The following is a 16,617-nucleotide window of genomic DNA, read 5'->3' as shown; positions in this document are numbered from 1 at the left end:
CTTTGGGACAGCATCTCTTGCTTGGGGGCTGGGAGACTGGCCACGGGGTCGCGGGCACGTCCGTCCCCGTGGTCACTTGCAGCTGGCATAGTAGAGGACGCGCCCGCTGATGTGGTCCCGGAGCTGCTCCACACGCCTCTCCAGCCCCGACAGGTCGGCCGAGCGCCGCAGGACGGCCTGGCTGCCCCGCAGCAGCTCTGACTCCATGTCTGGCGGGGCCAAAAGAGACGGGCAGCTGGGACTCCCCGAGTCTCCCCACCCCCGCCTGGAGCTGTCCCGAGCCTGTCCCCGCCCCAGGACCCACAGGACTCTGGAAGATTCAGAAAACCTCGTCCTCCCCTGGCAGTCAGAGTCCAGGACAGGATCTGTGCACCTGTGGGCCGGCCAGTGCAGGGTCACTGTGGTCACCTCTAGGGGCAGAGCCTGTCCCCTGAGGCCCTCTTCCTTCTGGGGAGCGGTCTCTCCCCCCCACCATCACGATGTCCCTGCGGAGTCAGACCCCGATGTCTGCCTTGTCAGGACATGGTGGCCGCTCAGGCCTGTCCTGGGTCCTGCCTGACTCTCCAGCCTCCCAGGATCACCCCAGGTCACTTGCATACTTTGTCGGACACTCACCCTACCTAGAGGTGTGGGCATCAGAGCATGGGCCCCTGAGCCATGAGGGGCCTAGCGTCTGGGGCCAAGGATGCTAGGGACCCCGGGGGATTAGGGACCCTAGGATATGGAGGACCCTGGGGTGTTAGAGACCCTGGATGTTTAGGATCCCAAACTTTAGGGACCCCAGGATGAGAGGTGCCCCAGAACATTGGAGATACCAGATATGAGGGGCTCTGAGATGTCAGGGATCCCAGATACTAGGGGACCTAGGATGTGGGGGACCCCGAAGTGTGAAGGACCTCAGGACTGTAGGGATCCGGGATGTTAGGGACCCTGTGACGTCAAATTCCAAGCCGGGGCCACCCCCAGAGCAGTCTCCCGTGCTCCCTGCCCACACTCGGGTAGCAGGACGGCCCAGCGCAGCCGTTTGCTCGGTCCCGTGCCGAAAGCCCCAGAGGCCCGGCCTCACCTCGCATCCGCTCCATCATCTCCACCGTCTCCCCGAAGAGCTCCTCAGCCTCCATCTTCACGCTCAGGATCCGGCTTCCCTGCGCCCCCAGTGGGGCGGCCCCGCCCTGTCGCTCCTGCAGTTCCGCATACTTGCGCTTGACCCTCTCGAATCCCTGTGCACGGGGCGCTTGGGGTCACCGGCATCGAGCCCGAAAGTGCCAGGAACCTCAAGTTCACCCAAAGCAGCAGGCAGCTGGGCGAATCTCGGGTCCAGCCCTGCCTCTGGGCTCCACCTCGCTGAGCCTGTGCCCAGGCCGGCCCTGACAAGATCGCGGGCCTGCAGGGGCGGAGCTGGCCGAGCCGGGCCGGGAAGGCACTGGTGCCCGCCCTGTCCTCACTGCCTGGCCCCGGGCAGGCGCCTCGCCAGCTCCCCTGCTGCCCTGCGCCTCGGGGAGCAGACATGCCCTCCCCACCCCCACAGGCCTGCCACCGCCCTACCTCCTGGGCGTCCAGGGCCCGCTGCCTGGCCTCCGCGGCAAGCTGCTGAGCCCCGGCCGCCCCGGCCCGCTGCTCCCCGGCCTGGTGGCCCAGCTCCTCCAGCTGTGCCCGGAAGCTTCTCAGCTGCTCCGCCATGCCTGTCACCTGCCGTCCCGCTGGACCCAGCACCTGCTGGACCTGGGAAGAGCCCGTGGACACCAGCCTGGCACCACAGTCCGCCAGAGCTGGGCCTTCCTGCGGCCACGGGCCGGCTCCCGCGCGGGGCCCGCCACCCCCCTCTGCCGCCCAGCCGCTCACCTCGGCCACTCGCTCCTGCAGGAGCCCCAGGTAGCGGCTGGTGCCCCGCATGCTCTCCTGCGCCTCCTGCAGCGCCACACCACCCTGCCGCAGGCTGCCCTGCACGTCCGCCACCCGTCCCTCCACGGCCTGGGCCCGGCCCCTGGGAGCAAAGGCCCGTGAGGGGCAGCACCCAACAGGAACCCCCGCCCCAGCTCCTCGCCCCACGCTGCGCCCCCGGCATGAGGACCATCCCCGATGGCGCAGCCCCCTCCCCTCCCCTCCGCGTTTGCCCCCCACACCCCGGGCCCTGCGGCGACCTGGCCTGCTCCGCCTCCGCCTGCAGCCTGCGCGCTCGCTCGATGTCCCGCTGGGTCTGCGCCAGCACCAGGCCCACGTCGGGGAGCCGGGCCGCCAGGGCCCGCACCTCCTCCATCTTCTGCCGCACGGCGGTCAGGGCAGGTGGCAGCCGCAAAGCCAACACGGCCCCGCTCACCCGCGCGATGCTGCCTGCGTCCGTGGCGGGGTCTGGAAGGCAGAGCCACGGTGGGCAGCCCAGGCCGCACCCCCCGTCCCTCCCGCGGACCTCGGGGGCCTGAGGGGGCCCCTGTGGGCTGCACTTGGGATGAAGCTGCCGCACGGAGCAGGGGAGTGAGAAGCTCCGAGCAGGCGCTGCCCCAGGCCGCCCCCACAGCACAGCCCTCCTGCCCACCCACAGGCACGGGGACCGAGTCCTGCACTGCTCAAGGGCCACGCCGTGTTCGGACCCGTGAGACCACCACCCCTCCGCCCACCACCGGCCTCCCCAGCCAGGCGGGAAGGACGCTTGTCCCGAAGAGCTTCCCCCTGGAGGGGCGCCCACCTCAGAGAGCACCTCCAGGACGGCACTGATGAGGGAGCCCTTTCAGCACTGTCCGGGAGAGTCTAGGAGGGAACTCACTGGGGAGCACTATTAGGACTCTAGGGGAGCACTACCAGGGAGTACTCAAGGATACGATCTCGAGGATGCAAAGGGAGTGAGAGTGTGAGGAGGAGCTGGGAGACACCAGGGACGGGAGACAGGGAGAGCCGCACCAGGCCGGGCCACCGTACCTGTGAGGAAGTCTCTCACCCACTGGATGAGCAGCTGCGTTCGCCGGGAGTCCTCCTCCATGTGCGCACGGCTGGTGCTCACCTGCGTCTCCAGGCGCCGCGCGTCTGACTGCACCTGCAGGGCAGCCTCCTCGGTGGCCCGGATCTGTCCCAAGAGCCGGTCAGCCATGAGGGCAGTCAGAGCCCCACAATGCCCCCCTGCTCCCAGTCCCCACAATGCCCCTGTGCTCCCGTCCTGATGCTCCCGATTCCCACATGGCCCCCCCTGCTCCCTTCCTGGTGCTCCCAGTCCCCACACAGCCCCCGTGCTCCCATCCTGGTGCTCCCGGTCCCCACACAGCCCCCATGCTCCCATCCCAGTGCTCCCAGTCCCCACAATGCCCCTGTGCTCCCATCCCGGTGCTCCCGGTCCCCACATGGCCCCTGTGCTCCCATCCCGGTGCTCCCACTCCCCACAATGCCCCCGTGATCCCGTCCCGGTGCTCCCGGTGCCCACACGGCCCCCACCTAGCCCCCGCAGACCCGCGGGCCGACCCACCATGTGCCGCGTCTGCTGGAGCTGAGTGTCCAGGTTCTGCAGCCGTGCGGCCACCTTCGTCGCCGAGCTGAAGGCACTGCCTGCCCTGGGGAGGGCACCCTGGCAGCGGGAGCCGCAGTCTGTGCCGTTGTCCCGGGGACAGAGCTGGCCGGGGCATGCCCCGGGGGTACAGGCCGTCTGCCTCGAGCCCCCACAGAGCTGCAAGGAGAGGGGCGAGGATGCATCCATGCCCGACCCCACGCCTGCGGCCTGAGCCTGTGTCTCCTTGGCAACCGGCCCAGCAGCCAGTCTCCTTGGCAACAGTGCGGGCCAGAGGGAGGGGGTCAGGCGGGGGCTGGACCCCAGTGGCCGCAGAAGCCCGGGCACAGGAGGGCGACTGAGAGGGCGAGCAAGAGGACAGGGTAGGCAGGGTGGGCACCTGCGGCCTCACCTGGTTGATGGTGGGGGTGAGGTTGGGCAGGGCCGCCATCTGCAGCTGCAGGGAAGCCAGCTGGGCACCCCCAGGGCCGGCAGCACCCCCCGCCCGTCTCTGCAGCGCTTCCGCCTCCCGGTGGCTGTCCCTGACGCGCAGCAGCTGGAGGGAGCTGTCCGCCACCCGCTCGGCGGCCTGCGCGGAGCGGGCACGAGCCCCGGCCAGCACACGGAGGGCACCTGGGAGAGAGGGGAAGGGGGCACGGGAGATGGGAGGTGGGGGCGCGGGAACAGGGAGACAGAGGCACAGACAGACAGGGGGACAGACAGACAGACAGTGGGGACAGATAAGCGAGGGGGGTCTGCGGACCAGGTGCTGGTGGTCCCTTACCGGAGGGGTCACCGCTGCTGAGCCGCTCGAGCTGCTGCCGCTTGTCCTGGTAGAGGCGGAGGAGGCTGTGGAAGCTGCCGTCCAGGCCCTCCAGCCGGCCCCGCAGACCCAGGCTCTCCTCTTCCAGGGGGGCTTCCAGCCGCAGGGCCTGCAGGGTCTCCCTGAGACAGGCGGGGGCCCGGGACCCCGTCAGCCACACACAGAAGGACGCCCCCTGACTTCCCACTGACTCAGCCTCGCCTGAGGGCTGGGGGCTGCTTCCTGCCCACTGCGCCCCAGTCTGCCCCCGTCTGTCTGTACCCCTGTCTGTCCATCCCAGCTGTCTGTCCCACAGTCTGTCTGTCCTCCCATCTGTCCATCCCCCCTGTCTGTCTGTCCCGCTATCTATCTGTCCCCCTGTCTGTCTGTCCCCGTCTGTCCGTCCCCACTGTCTGTCCCCCTGTCTGTCTGTCCTCCCATCTGTCCGTCCCCCTGTGTGTCCGTTCCAGCTGTCTGTCCATCCCAGCTGTCTGTCCATTCCCCCGCCTGTCTGTTCCCCTGTCTGTCCCTCTGACTGTCGTCCCCACTGTCTGTCCCCCTGTCTGTCTTTCCCCGTCTGTCTGTCCTCCCATCTGTCCATCCCCCCTGTCTGTCTGTCCCGCTATCTGTCTGTCCCCCTGTCTGTCTGTCCCCCTGTCTGTCCGTCCCCACTGTCTGTCCCCCTGTCTGTCTGTCCTCCCATCTGTCCGTCCCCCTGTGTGTCCGTCCCAGCTGTCTGTCCATCCCAGCTGTCTGTCCATTCCCCTGCCTGTCTGTTCCCCTGTCTGTCCCTCTGACTGTCGTCCCCACTGTCTGTCCCCCTGTCTGTCTTTCCCCGTCTGTCTGTCCTCCCATCTGTCCATCCCAGCTGTCTGTCTGTCCCCACTGTCTGTCTCCCTCTCTGTCCGTCCCGTCCCCACTGTCTGTCCCCCTGTCTGTCCGTCCCCACTGCCTGTCCCCTGCATCCCGTGACTCCCTGAGCCTAGGGCCCAGCCCAGCCCAGGCCCCCGAAAGCCGGGTGCAGACTCATCTCCACCCTCTGGGCTGCTGGGTGGAGTCCCATGAGTGGGGGGTGGGGGTCCGGGCCGTGGAGTTCAGAGGGTGTCCTGTGGCCTGCGAGGCCCCTCCCCAGGGACCTGTCTGACACCTGCCGGGCAGCCACGGCCACTGGCAGGACGCAGCACTGAGCCGCAGCCCCGGCACGCGGGGGTACCTGAGGGTGAAGACGGTGCCAGCCAGCTGGGTCACCTCCTGCTCGGTGACGCTGGCGCGGCCCAGCGTGATCTGCAGCTGCTCCATCTGGCTCTGGGCAGCCTGGAGGCGGGCGGCCAGGCCACGGTCCCCCGGGCCCGAGCCAGCGCCCAGGCTGGCCGTGGCATTGCGGAGGCCACCGAGTCGCCAGGCCTGGGCCTGCAGCTCAGCGTCGTGGGTGTGGAAGCAGGGGTGGCAGGCCGGGCAGCCCGGGAAGCCGTCGCAGTGGCCACGCTCACATTGGTCACAGCGGGGCCCAGTCACACCCGGGCGGCACAAGCAGCGGCCCGAGGCCTTGTCACACCCAGGGCCCTCGGTGGCCCTGAAGTCACACTGACAGTCTGGGCGACAAAAAGACAGGGCTAGGTCAGGGTGGCCGGGGCACACACAGGTCCAAACACAGGGAGGGCCCGTGTCGCCCTGGGGGCAGGTGCTGCCGGCACTGTGTGTTCCAGCATCCCGGCTCCCTGGCCTCAGCCTCCTCCTCCCATGCCCGGGCTGGACCAGAGAAGACCTCCGGGGGTCCGGACCGCAAGTGGCCATGTGGGGACAGGGCACAGAGACGCGGGGCCACAGCCTGGACCGGGGGTGGCTGAGCTTGGGCCCCACCACGAGCTACCCAGCAGCCCCGCCCGCACCCACTGGGGAGCACCCACCTCGGCACCCGGAGGCCACATCCCCGTAGGTCCGGTCTGGACACTGGCGAGCAGCCACAGCACTGCACGTCCGGCCCTCAAAGCCCTCGCGACAGGGACACTGTCCTGTGAACTGAGGCCGGAGGGCGCCTGAGCAGCGCCCAGACCAACCCAGAAGGCCCGGAAGCAGCGAGGGGACACGTGGGGACCCGTGAGGGCACAGTCAGAGCACCAGCCTGGCTGCGGTGGCCCGGGGGGGCACTGACCTGGTGGCACTGGGCGCTCAGGGAGTGCTGGGGGTCACAGGCGCATGGCTCACAGCCCTGGCCGCTGGCCAGCTTCCAGTGGTTGGGGGCACACTGGTCACAGCGGGGGCCCAGCACGTGGGGGAGGCACAGGCAGTGCCCACTCTCCTCGTCACACGGCAGATCCCGCCGGGAGCCCAGGGGGTCACAGTCACAGGCTGGAGGGCGGGAGGGCTGCTGAGCAGGGGACCCCACGCCCCTGCCCAGGGAGCCAGACCCCAGCACTGTCCCGGCGCCGTGCCCGGGGCCCCGCAGCCCCTCCTGGCCCCCAGCCCAGCCCACTCACGCCGGCAGCCGCGCGGGTCGGAGCCGCTGAGCCCGGTGAAGCCGGGCCGGCACTGGTGGCAGCGTTCTCCCTGCACATGCTCCTTGCACACGCAGTGGCCTGTCAGGGGGTCACAGGGCGCCCCCGGCACGGCTCCATCGGGGTCACACTCGCAGGCTGGGGACGGGGCGGAGAGGAAAGACAGAGCCTGAGCTCCCTGCCAGGCGGGGCGGGTGAGGGGCCACACTTCCCCAGCACCCCACGGAGGAGACCCAGAGCCCAGGCTGCCCCGTGCCAGGTCCCTCGCCCGCCCACGGGTGCCGGCCCCGACCCTCCCTGCACCCACTCACGGATGCAGGCCTCCTGGGGGGGTGCGCCGGGGCGCCGGTTCCTGAAGAAGTGCAGCTGGCAGCGCTCGCAGTGGCGACCCTCGGTGTGGTGGTCACAGTTGTCGCACACGCCCCCCTCGGTGCCGCCGCTGGCAGCGAACACATCCGGGTCAAAGTGACAGCTCTCTGCATGCCCATGGCACTCACACCCTGCGAGAGGCGGGGGCTGAGGACCAGCCGCCGTCCGCAGTGGGGACCCCGGCCCCCACTCCCACAGAGGGCCCCAATGGGTCCGGACCCACCCCCACAGCGAGAGTCATGGCAGGACTGCGAACGTGGGAGCACAAACAGTCCCCCACAGGCAGGGGGCGTCCAGGGCACGGCTGGGGGAGGCGCGCGGGAAGACGGGGGACAGAGGACGATGGGGCACGGGTGGAGGGCAGGGAACAGAAGACAGGAGGGAGGAGGGAGGAGGGAGGGCAGTGGCGGGACGGGGGTGGGGCACAGGAGGCGGAGACGGGGCGGCCGGGGACAGAGGTGCGGGCAGGGGCAGCCCTGCATCAGGGCTCGACTCACTCTGGCACTCGTGGGGGTCCCGGTCCTCAGCGGGGTTCCAGGGCCGATTGTTGTACAGAGGTGCGCAGCGCTCACAGTGGGGCCCAGCCGTGTGGTGCTGGCAGACACACACGCCGTGCACCTGCAAGGGCCACGGGTCAGGCGTCCCCCAGCTCCCACCCCCCAGCTGCTGCTGCCTGTGTGTCCTGGGGATCACGGGCAGTGTCTGTGTTTCTGTGTGTGTCTGTGTGTCTGTGCTGTGTGTGTCTGTTTCTGTGTGTGTCTGAGTGTCCATGTGTGTCTGTGTGCTGTGTGCTGTGTTTGTGCTGCGTCTGTGTGGCCCGTCCGTGTGTCAGCACCCTGCACTGCCCCCGCCCCCAGCAGCCTGCCCCCCGTGTCCCCCGGCCTGTCACCTGCACGGCGCTGGACGGGCCAGCAGGGGCAGCGGGCGGGGCCGCACAGCGGTCTGCGTGGCCGTGGCAGAAGCAGGTGCCCTGCAGGCGCAGCTGGGACAGGGCGAAGTAGGTGCTGGGGGGGTGGTAGCCGTGCTGGGGCGCTGGGGCCAGCTTGGTGAAGTTCACCCTCAGGTTGGTGATGGCACCCAGCTCTGAGGACAGAGGAGGGCGTCAGTGGGTGGTAGGCCGCCCCCCGCACCCCAGCCCCGCCACCTCGCAAGAGCCCCGGTCGGGTGGGCAGGCGGCCTCACTCACCACGCAGCTTCTGACTCTGTGTCACAGGGATCCCAGCGGCCAAGTCCAGGAGGTTGAGCTGGACCTGGGGGTGAGAGGGAGTCGCAGTGTGGCACCAGCCAGCCAGGAGGCCCAGGCTCACCCCGGAAGAGGGCCTGTGGGTGGTGGGTGGGCCCACGCTCCCAGCCCAGAGGAGCCTGTTCACAGACACTGCTGTGATGTGCGCATGTGTGGTTGCACGTGTGTGCCTGTGTTGCACGCGTGTGTGTTGCCCTCATGTGTGTATGTGTGTGCATTATGTGGGTGTTGTGTGTTGCACATATGTACGCATGCATGTGCACTTATCTGTTGCAGTAGCGTGTATGCATGTGTGCACACGTACACGCCTACACAGTTGTGCTGTGTGCACGTGTGTGTCTATGTGTTCATGTGTGCAGGTATATGTGCGTGGCAGTAGTGTGTATACACATGAGTGCATGTGTACATGCACGTGTGTTGTACTTGTGTGCACGTGTGTGCGTGTGTTCACGCGTGTGTGCGTGCATATACGTGTGCCTGTGCGTGCCGGACTTTGCAGCCCTGCACTGAAAGCAGGCAGCCCTGTCCCGAGCGGGAACCAACAGGCGCTCGTCCCCTCGTTCCCAGGGTGCCAGGTGCTGCCCCCCCACTGCCTCCCCTTGGGAATCTGGTGGGAGACGTGTGAAGGACCACACCCACCTACCTGCCCCATGTCGGGGCGCCCGGGGGGCAGAGGGGGCAGCGCCTGGCACCGTGCATCGCCCCAGCTCTGCGGCCGGCCCTGGCGCACTCGCGGAAAGGCGGCGGCACAGTCGGCTGCGAGGTACTGGTACACCCGCCACGTCCGGCCGAAGTCCGAGGAGCGCTCGATCAGCAGCCCAGCTGGCCGCGGCCCCTGCGGGGAGAGGGAGGCGAGCTGGAGCAGGCGGCACCCGCCCGGTCCCAGGAAGGAGGCAGGAAGCGTGGCCCTGCATTCCGGACCTCCAGGACCCTGGGCTCTGCGCCTCCCCCCCACCCCGCGCGCCCCCACAGGGGTCCCCACACCAGCCAGCGGGGCGGAAGGGCGGGGACGGGTGCAGAGGTAGGGCGCCCCCCGCTGGCCGTCACCTTGAAGTGCATCCCAATGTTATGCAGCTGCAGCTTCTCGCCCAGGTCCAGCTGCAGCGAGACGGGACTCACATCTGCGGGGGAACAGGCAGAGGTGACATTCAGGACGCCCTGGCTCGGCCCCTCCGCAGGGTGCTGGGGCCGAGGGCCCGCCTGACCCGTTGGACGAGAGACCCTGGGGGCCGGCCTCACCATTCTGGGACTGCCACCAGCGTCCGGGGCCGGAGGACACAGCCACATTCTCCACGCGGTGACTGTTGTAGCCGTGGGGCAGCCTGGAGTCGCACTTGCAGCATTTCATCTGCCACTAGGGGGCAAGAGAGAGACAGGCAGGGCCAGTCGGCGGCGCGCAGGGAAGGGGGACCGGGGTGGGGAGGGGGGCCCCGCTCCACTCAGCAACCCCACCCGAAGAGGGCAACCGTGACCCCAGAATAAGCAGGACAAGGGCAGTCTGGAGGGAGGGACCCAGAGCTCTTTCCCAGGGCCTGGACCAGGAGAGGACCAGCCCCCCAGAAGCCACCCTGCCCTGGTCTGCGAAGGAGACCCCCAGCGAAACAGAGAGGCTACACCCCCAGACGGGTCCAAAGCACGCTTGTGCACGCAGCACACACCTCCATGGTAACATGAGTGCAAGGGCACACACCTGCATTGCTCGCATGCACAGATAGCACATGCAAGTGTGTCTGCGAAAGGTGTGTGTGTGACTGCATGCACACAACAAGACATGTTGCACACACGATCCCAAGTGCATGAGTGTGCTGCCTGCGTGTGCATATGCATGAACGCATGTGCCGTCTTGTGACTCTATTCCTGTCTCTATCTCTTGTTCCAGCTGTGTGTCTCTGTTACTTCGTCCCTCTAACTCTCCCTTTCATTGTGTGTGTGTGTGTGTGTGTGTGTGCGCGCGTGCGTGTGTGTGGCTCCCTCTCCCCACGTCCTGGACTCTTTCCCAGCAGGTGACTGAGCGGCCGAGCCAAGAGCACTCGGAAGAGGGCTGCTTCCTGACTCCCCGCCTGTGACAGGGATCCTGCAGCTGTCTCGGTGCCAGACTGCGGTGGCCTCTTTAGGCAACGCCGCAGCTGGGCTCTGCTTCCAGATCCGGCTCTGGCACTGCCAGCCCCAGGCTCTGCCTGCGCCACCCGGCACTCCGGCAAATGTTCCTGGAAGCACGACAGGGGCCTGGCCACAGTGACCCACAGGGACTGGCCTCCTGAGTGAACTGGGGGATACGTGTGTGTGTTGTGTGTTGTGTGTGCGTGTGTGGCCTCACGTGCAGTCTGTGTGGTTACATCGCATGTGAATGCATGTGAGTCTGTGCGCATAGGTGTGTGGCGTGAGGGTGCATTGTATGTGGATGCATGTGAGTCCGTGTGTGCGTGTTTGCCATGTGTGCATTGTATGTGGATGCTGGTGAGTCAGCATGTACATGTGTATACCATGTGGGTGCATTGTATGTGGATGCATGAGTCTGTGTGCGCACGTGTGCCGTGTGGGTGCATTATATGTGAATGCCTGTGGGTCGGTTGTGTACATGTATCACGTGGGTGCATTGTGTGTGAACGTATGTGTGTTGGTGTGCCTATGTGTGTACCGTGTGGTTGCAGTGTGCGTTTGTGTGCACATGTATGTAATGTGTAGGTGGTGTGTACGGATACATGTGCACGCGTGCATGGAGGGTGTAGTGTGTGGGTCATGCGTATGGATGTGCCGTGTGTGCCACACGGGTGGTGTCAGCAGGGGCCCATCCGCTCAGGTGGTACCCGAGTATCTCCCGGTACCGGGCCGGAAGGAGCCTGGAGCTCGGTGCCCAGGGCCCCTTCTGGCAGGCTGGGCGGGCCTGCTCTCACTCCCCAAAGTCTGCTCCCGACCCCGACCCGGGGCTTTCCAAAGCTCCGGCCCTCCCGGGGCGGGGCGGGCAGCGGCGCAGCTGGAGCAGAGCGGGGCCAGCGCTCTGCGGCGCCCGGCGAATCGCGGGGACGCGGGAAGGCGGCGCCGGCCTGGCTGCCCGTTACTTCCGTGAGCGCGCCGGGACGCCCGCGTCGAGCCAGGAGCCATGGCCAAGGTCGTGGCTGCCGGCCAGGCCCGGGAGAAGAGCTGCCCGCGCGCCCGCCAGCGCGCCGAGGCGGGGCCGGAGCGCGCCCTCCCCGCCGGGCCGCGGAGAGGCTCGGCTCGGCTCGGCTCGGCTCGGCTCGGCTCGGCCCCGCTCGGCTCGGTCCCGCTCGGCTCGGCCCCGCTCGGCTCGGCCCCGCTCGGCTCGGCCCCGCTCGGCTCGGCCCCGCTCGGCTCGGCCCCGCTCGACTCGGCTCGGCTCGGCCCCGCCCCGCTCGGTCCCACTCGGCCCCGCCCCGCTCGGCCCCGCCCCGCTCGGCCTCGCCCCGCCCCGCTCAGCCCCGCCCCGCTCAGCCCCGCTCGGCCCCGCCCCGCTCGGCCCCGCTCGGCCCCGCTCGGCCCCGTTCGGCTCGGCTCGGCCCCGCTCGGCCCCGTTCGGCCAGACTCGGCCCCGTTCGGCTCGGCTCAGCCCCGCTCCGTCCCCCTCGGTCCGCTCGGCTCCGTAGCACGCCCCGCTCCGAGGTGGCCGAGGCACTGGCCGCAGACCCCTCTCATCTGCAGGCCCCGGGTCCGAGTGCGACCGCGTCGCCCACGTCTGCCCCCGAGGCCGCTCGCGGACCCCAGAGGCCCAGCAACCCCCCCTGCACTGCGCACGCACCCCCCTCGGCCTGCGCGTCCTCGTCCTGTCGTGGTGGGACAGCTCGGCCCTTGGCGGGGCTTCTCCCTTCCCCGGGGCAGCCCGAGCCTCGGCGAGCCGGCGCCCCAGGTCTGAAGACCCGCCGGGGCGTCCAGGGTCGGGCAGGCTAGCAGCCAGCGGGGCGTGCAGTGGCGCCCGGACCTCCCGCACGCCCGGCCCATCCGGGGATGCCCACACGAAGCCCACCCGCCGCATCCGCACCTCGCCCGCCGCCCCCTCTCGTTCTGGCAGCCCCTCGGGGTCTGCTTGGGGGCTCTGCACAACCTCCACAGCTGGGTGTTTTGCACCGCCCCCCTGCTGGCAGGTGGGCCCCGGTGCCCTTCCCCTGCACATCAGCCCGACTGCAGAGGCAGGGGCCGCTCAGCGGGCACAGCTCCACCCTAGTGTACCCAGGGCTGTCATTAGAGCGGCTGGGAATGCCAGGCCCCCAGAAAGGGAGGGTGAGGACGGTCAGTAAGGATTAGGGGGCAGACAGGGTTGCAGAGCCCAGCCCCTGCCCCGGCAGCTGACCCGCGGTGGCTTCTGCCCGCACTGAGCAGTGAAACGCCCCAAGTGCCAGGCAGGACTCGGCCAGACTTGCTGGAGCCCAAATTCCCACGGTCCTCACACAGACACACCTCCCAAGGCACCCCAGGTTCAGGCCCCACAGCCGCCCAGAAATCGATGCTGAGATCCGGAACCTTCAGCAGCTTGTTTGTGGCCGGCCGGCAGAGGGGCAGACCCTGAGTAGGTACAGCACCTTCATAGCACCAAGGCTGGACCCCAACCAGCACGGCGGCCTGTGTCCCACAGCCTTACCCACGAAGCTCTCGTGCCTCCGGGTACAGGAGAGGCCTGCCCGGGGTGAGCTCTCTCGCGGGAGCCCGGCGTACCTCGCTGTACCGGGTGCAGTAGGTCTCTGGCTTGCTCAGGCCGCAGGTGGACGAGGCATGGAGGAGGCGCGTCCTGCCGACCAGCAGGTCCCCAGCGGGTGGGTAGCAGGCCCCACGCGAGCAAGCCTGCTGCGTGGCCCGGGCACTGGGGAGCACTGGAATCATGGGGCCAGTCAGGACACAGCTCAGAGCTTGGGCCAGGCCCGATCACTCCCTCGTCACCCCTCTTGGGGGGGGGGGGAGGATGGCAGGTTCTGGGGGTGCACCCTGAGAACCAGGGCGCAAAGGGGTCCGCAGGTCTAGGGCATGGCCCCACACTGATTTCCACCCCTGCCTACCAATCTTGGGGCCTAGACCTCACGTCAAAGGCAAGGTGGCCACAGAGTTCGGGCAGGGACAGGGGGCCCCCTGGTGCCTCTGGGGGGCTGCACAGTTGTCCCCCAGGGAGGGCTGGGGACACTCACACAGGCACAGCAGGAGAAACGGCCTCATCCTGAGCTCCATCCGGTGGACATCACCTAAGAGGACAGAGTGACCCAGTCACATGAAACATGCAGGAGCCAACCCTGCTCCAGCCGGCAGGTGCCAGGGTCCCTGCCTGGACCCCCGGAAAGGCTGTGCTGGCTCTGTCCTCTGATCCCTGCAGGACACTGGGGAAGCCCTGCAGGGGAGGGAGACGGGCCTGCCTGGGCCCTCTTAGGACTAGCCACAGCCCCAAGAGAGCCCAGAGACTGTGACGTGGATGTCGCACCCAGCTCCAGGTTATCAAGTGTCAGAAGTGGGGGAGCCCCAAGCACCCCTGACTGGCCCTAGCAGCCCCCAGCACCTGAGGGCCAAGTACTGACCTACCAGGCCGACTGAGCCTGGCCTGCTGCACACCATGGGGGCCTCCAAAGCGTCACAAAACAGTCAAACAGGGCTGGAGAGCCCCGAGCAGGGGCCCGGAGCTTTGTGCACTGCGAACCCAGCTCGACACCTGATTCGAGGTTCTGCCCTGAGCTTGAGCTTCCAGGAGGGCCCTGGGCCCACTCGGCATCCCTCAGAACCCCCCGAACAACAATAAGAAGAAAGACATTCTTCTGTGGGGAGCCCTGCCCAAGACAACCATGTGCACTGCCAGGGCACAGCGGGCCTGAGCTTCCTCAACCCCAGGCCCACAGCCCTGCCCCACGGGCACACGCAGCCCTGTAGGCAGTCTGTGCCCCGCCTGCTGCCCGTCCTGCCCCGGCAGTGCTGGCCGCACACCTGAACCCACCTCCCCCCAGGGAACTGCCTCTCAGCGGCAGTCCACTCGAGGAAAGCCGGGGGAGAGAGCGGAGGGCTGGGACCGGGCCCCCCGGGACGTAGCCCCAGCCGGGTCCTTACCTGACTCCTGCCCGGCTCCTCCCCTGGGCTGCAGGCTCCACTCTGCCTTTAAGCACGGCTCACCTGGGATCCCGCTGGGCGTCTCCCAGGCGGGGCGGGCCAGGAATCCAGGGGCACACCCAAGGCGCCACTGCACCCCACCCCAGACAGGATGCCCCCCCACCGCCCGGCCCGGTGAGCTCAGGCAGCCTGCAGGAGGGGCCGGCGCTGCAGAGCTGCAGGCTGGAGCCAGCCCTGGCAGTGGGGGTGGGGGTCCCCAGCAAAGAGGATCAGGGCGAGGTCCAGCGGACACAGCTGGAGTCTGGGCTGGAAAGCCCCTCGTGTGGAGGCCTGTGGGCGCAGGCGGGGCCAGGCCACCTCACCAGGAAGAGGCCACGGGCGGCAGGAGGGGGTGTCAGGAGGCTGCGGGCAGGTGAAGGCCTGTGAGTCAGCGCCCGCCGGCAGGAATGTGTGTCTGCAGGGCCCGAGGAAGGCCTGACCGCAGCCAGATGGGGAGGGCAGCACCCCCGGCAAGGAGCTGGGCTTCCGGAACAATCTGGAGAGATCCAGAGAGAGACTGCACCCCTAGAAGAACCTTCAGGAGCCAGTGTGGGGATCTGGGGGGAGGGGGGACGGGGGCGTGGGGAAGGCCTGTTCCCACCACAGTCCCTCGAGATCAACCTCTAATTGCTGTCCCCCCAGGGCCCTGAGACCCCCAGTGGTGCCCACCAGGGTGTCCCCAACTCCAGACTGAGCCCACCACCCCAATCCCCTCAGGGAACGGGAAGTCCCCCCTGCGGCAGTCCCAGCTCCAGGCTGGCCCTCCTGGCCCTGGCGTCCCCAGCACCGGGCACAGGGCAGTGTGGCAGCATCCCCGCCCCACCCAACCGGGGCCCACCCAGATGGGAGCACGAGGGGCCCGCAGGAGGGACAGAGGTGGGCAGGGGGGCAGGGCCTGTGAGCCCCCTGCTCTGCACCCTCCCTGGGCCCACCTGCCCCTCAGGCCTCAGCTCGACACTGACTGTGGCGCTCAGCCAAGGGCCATCAGGTTTCTCCCAGACTCATTAGGAACCTCAGCCGCGCCCCTCCAGACGCCAGCCACACGTGTTCTAGCCCCCAGTCCTTGCCCCCCACCCCTCGAGACACCAAACCCCTTCGCTCGAGCCCATCTCCCGGGCTCCTGCTCATGGTCCTGTTGTGCATTGACACCCTGGCAGTGTCTGCACTCTGATGCTCTAGGTTTGAGGCCACACTGGCAGATGAGCCATGGGCCCCCCTCTGGGTGGTACTCGGCAGAGCCCCCACTCTGCCCTCCGATCCCGGACCGCTCTGTCGTGACCAGGACCAGGGGACCAGAGCCTGGGGACCAGGGGTTCAGGATCAGAGAGAGATCAAGAGAAAAGGGATCCGAGGCTTAAGGGGCCAGAGACCAGGGTACCAGGGGTTCAGAGACCGGGGGTCAGGACACCAGCGTGTGGCAGCCGCAGGTGCCAGCTCCAAGGGCCCTGTAGGTTTCCTGGTGAGTCAGGGACACATCCTGGGCGCTTGACGCACACTGAGTCCTGTCGGGGGCCCCAGAAGTGGGGTGTGTGCGTGACTCAGGCTGGCGTGGCGTTGCAGACACGGTCAGTTAGAGTCTCCCCAAGGCCCAGAAAGCAGGGGCAGCAGGACCACCCCTCTCACCCGCTGCTGGGACAGCAGATCCTAACACTCACACACAAACACACACACACACACACACACACACACACACACACACACACCTGCTGTCAGTCTTGGGGGCTCCTGCCTCTGGGCCCCAGTCGGGGAGGGGACCCAGTGAGGGAACTGGGGCTGCCAGGCCCTCCCATCCTGGGGGGCATCTCCTCAGGCCTCCATCCGCCTGCTTGGACCTCCACAGACCCTGAGCTGAGATCCCTGCTTGGAGACTCCTGGTAGAAACTGGGGCCCTGGAGGCTGCCGGAGCACAGCAGGAGGCGTCCCACCCCCTCCTCTGCAGTGGCAGCATCTGGAACGCCCCAGACTGGGAGGCATCACCCAGATTTCCCTTCCCAGAAGGCCCCAGAAGCAGTGGAGCCCACAGCTCTATGGGAGGAGCAGACCCAGGCAGCAGCTCCGCTCACGGGGGACCCAAGTGTCCCCTGTCCTGCTGAGGGTGTCAGCACAGTCTACTGGCTCCAACAGAAAACATTTGGCATGCCTTCCCCCATCCCCAACCTTCACCCGGCTT

The 16,617-nt window shown here is 68.1% G+C and overlaps 1 protein-coding gene across 1 annotated transcript; it reads right to left on the bottom strand.

Moving 5' to 3' along the window:
* Positions 1 to 5: 5 nt before the first annotated feature.
* Positions 6 to 14,513, bottom strand: LAMB3 (laminin subunit beta 3). The gene is made up of 23 exons (XM_056125817.1): positions 14,409 to 14,513; positions 13,508 to 13,561; positions 13,044 to 13,198; positions 9,618 to 9,732; positions 9,426 to 9,499; positions 9,022 to 9,213; positions 8,322 to 8,385; positions 8,025 to 8,218; positions 7,633 to 7,753; positions 7,078 to 7,266; positions 6,749 to 6,904; positions 6,424 to 6,620; positions 6,179 to 6,290; positions 5,485 to 5,863; positions 4,254 to 4,414; positions 3,882 to 4,102; positions 3,452 to 3,649; positions 2,914 to 3,058; positions 2,142 to 2,349; positions 1,843 to 1,984; positions 1,546 to 1,722; positions 1,067 to 1,220; positions 6 to 209 (listed from the first exon to the last, which is right to left on the bottom strand). Exons 2-23 carry the CDS (start codon positions 13,545 to 13,547, stop codon positions 73 to 75), a joined length of 3,531 nt encoding a protein of 1,176 aa, XP_055981792.1. The 5' UTR covers positions 13,548 to 13,561; positions 14,409 to 14,513; the 3' UTR covers positions 6 to 72.
* Positions 14,514 to 16,617: the final 2,104 nt, after the last annotated feature.

The sequence above is a fragment of the Sorex fumeus genome, unplaced genomic scaffold, assembly GCF_029834395.1.
Source record: "Sorex fumeus unplaced genomic scaffold, SorFum_2.1 ptg000006l, whole genome shotgun sequence".
Lineage (NCBI taxonomy): Eukaryota > Metazoa > Chordata > Mammalia > Eulipotyphla > Soricidae > Sorex > Sorex fumeus.
Note: the sequence above shows the minus strand (reverse complement) of the source record. Positions and strands in the feature narration are given on the sequence as shown.

What these genes read in the sequence shown, in the direction of transcription:
- LAMB3 (XM_056125817.1), bottom strand. Translation starts at nt 13,547, where the DNA reads ATGGAGCTCAGGATGAGGCCGTTTCTCCTGCTGTGCCTGT. An exon ending in ACAGAGTCAGAAGCTGCGTG is followed by an intron (nt 8,219 to 8,321) that starts GTGAGTGAGGCC and finishes CTCTGTCCTCAG; the next exon opens with AGCTGGGTGCCATCACCAAC. An exon ending in GGGCCCTGGACGCCCAGGAG is followed by an intron (nt 1,221 to 1,545) that starts GTAGGGCGGTGG and finishes CCCCGTGCACAG; the next exon opens with GGATTCGAGAGGGTCAAGCG.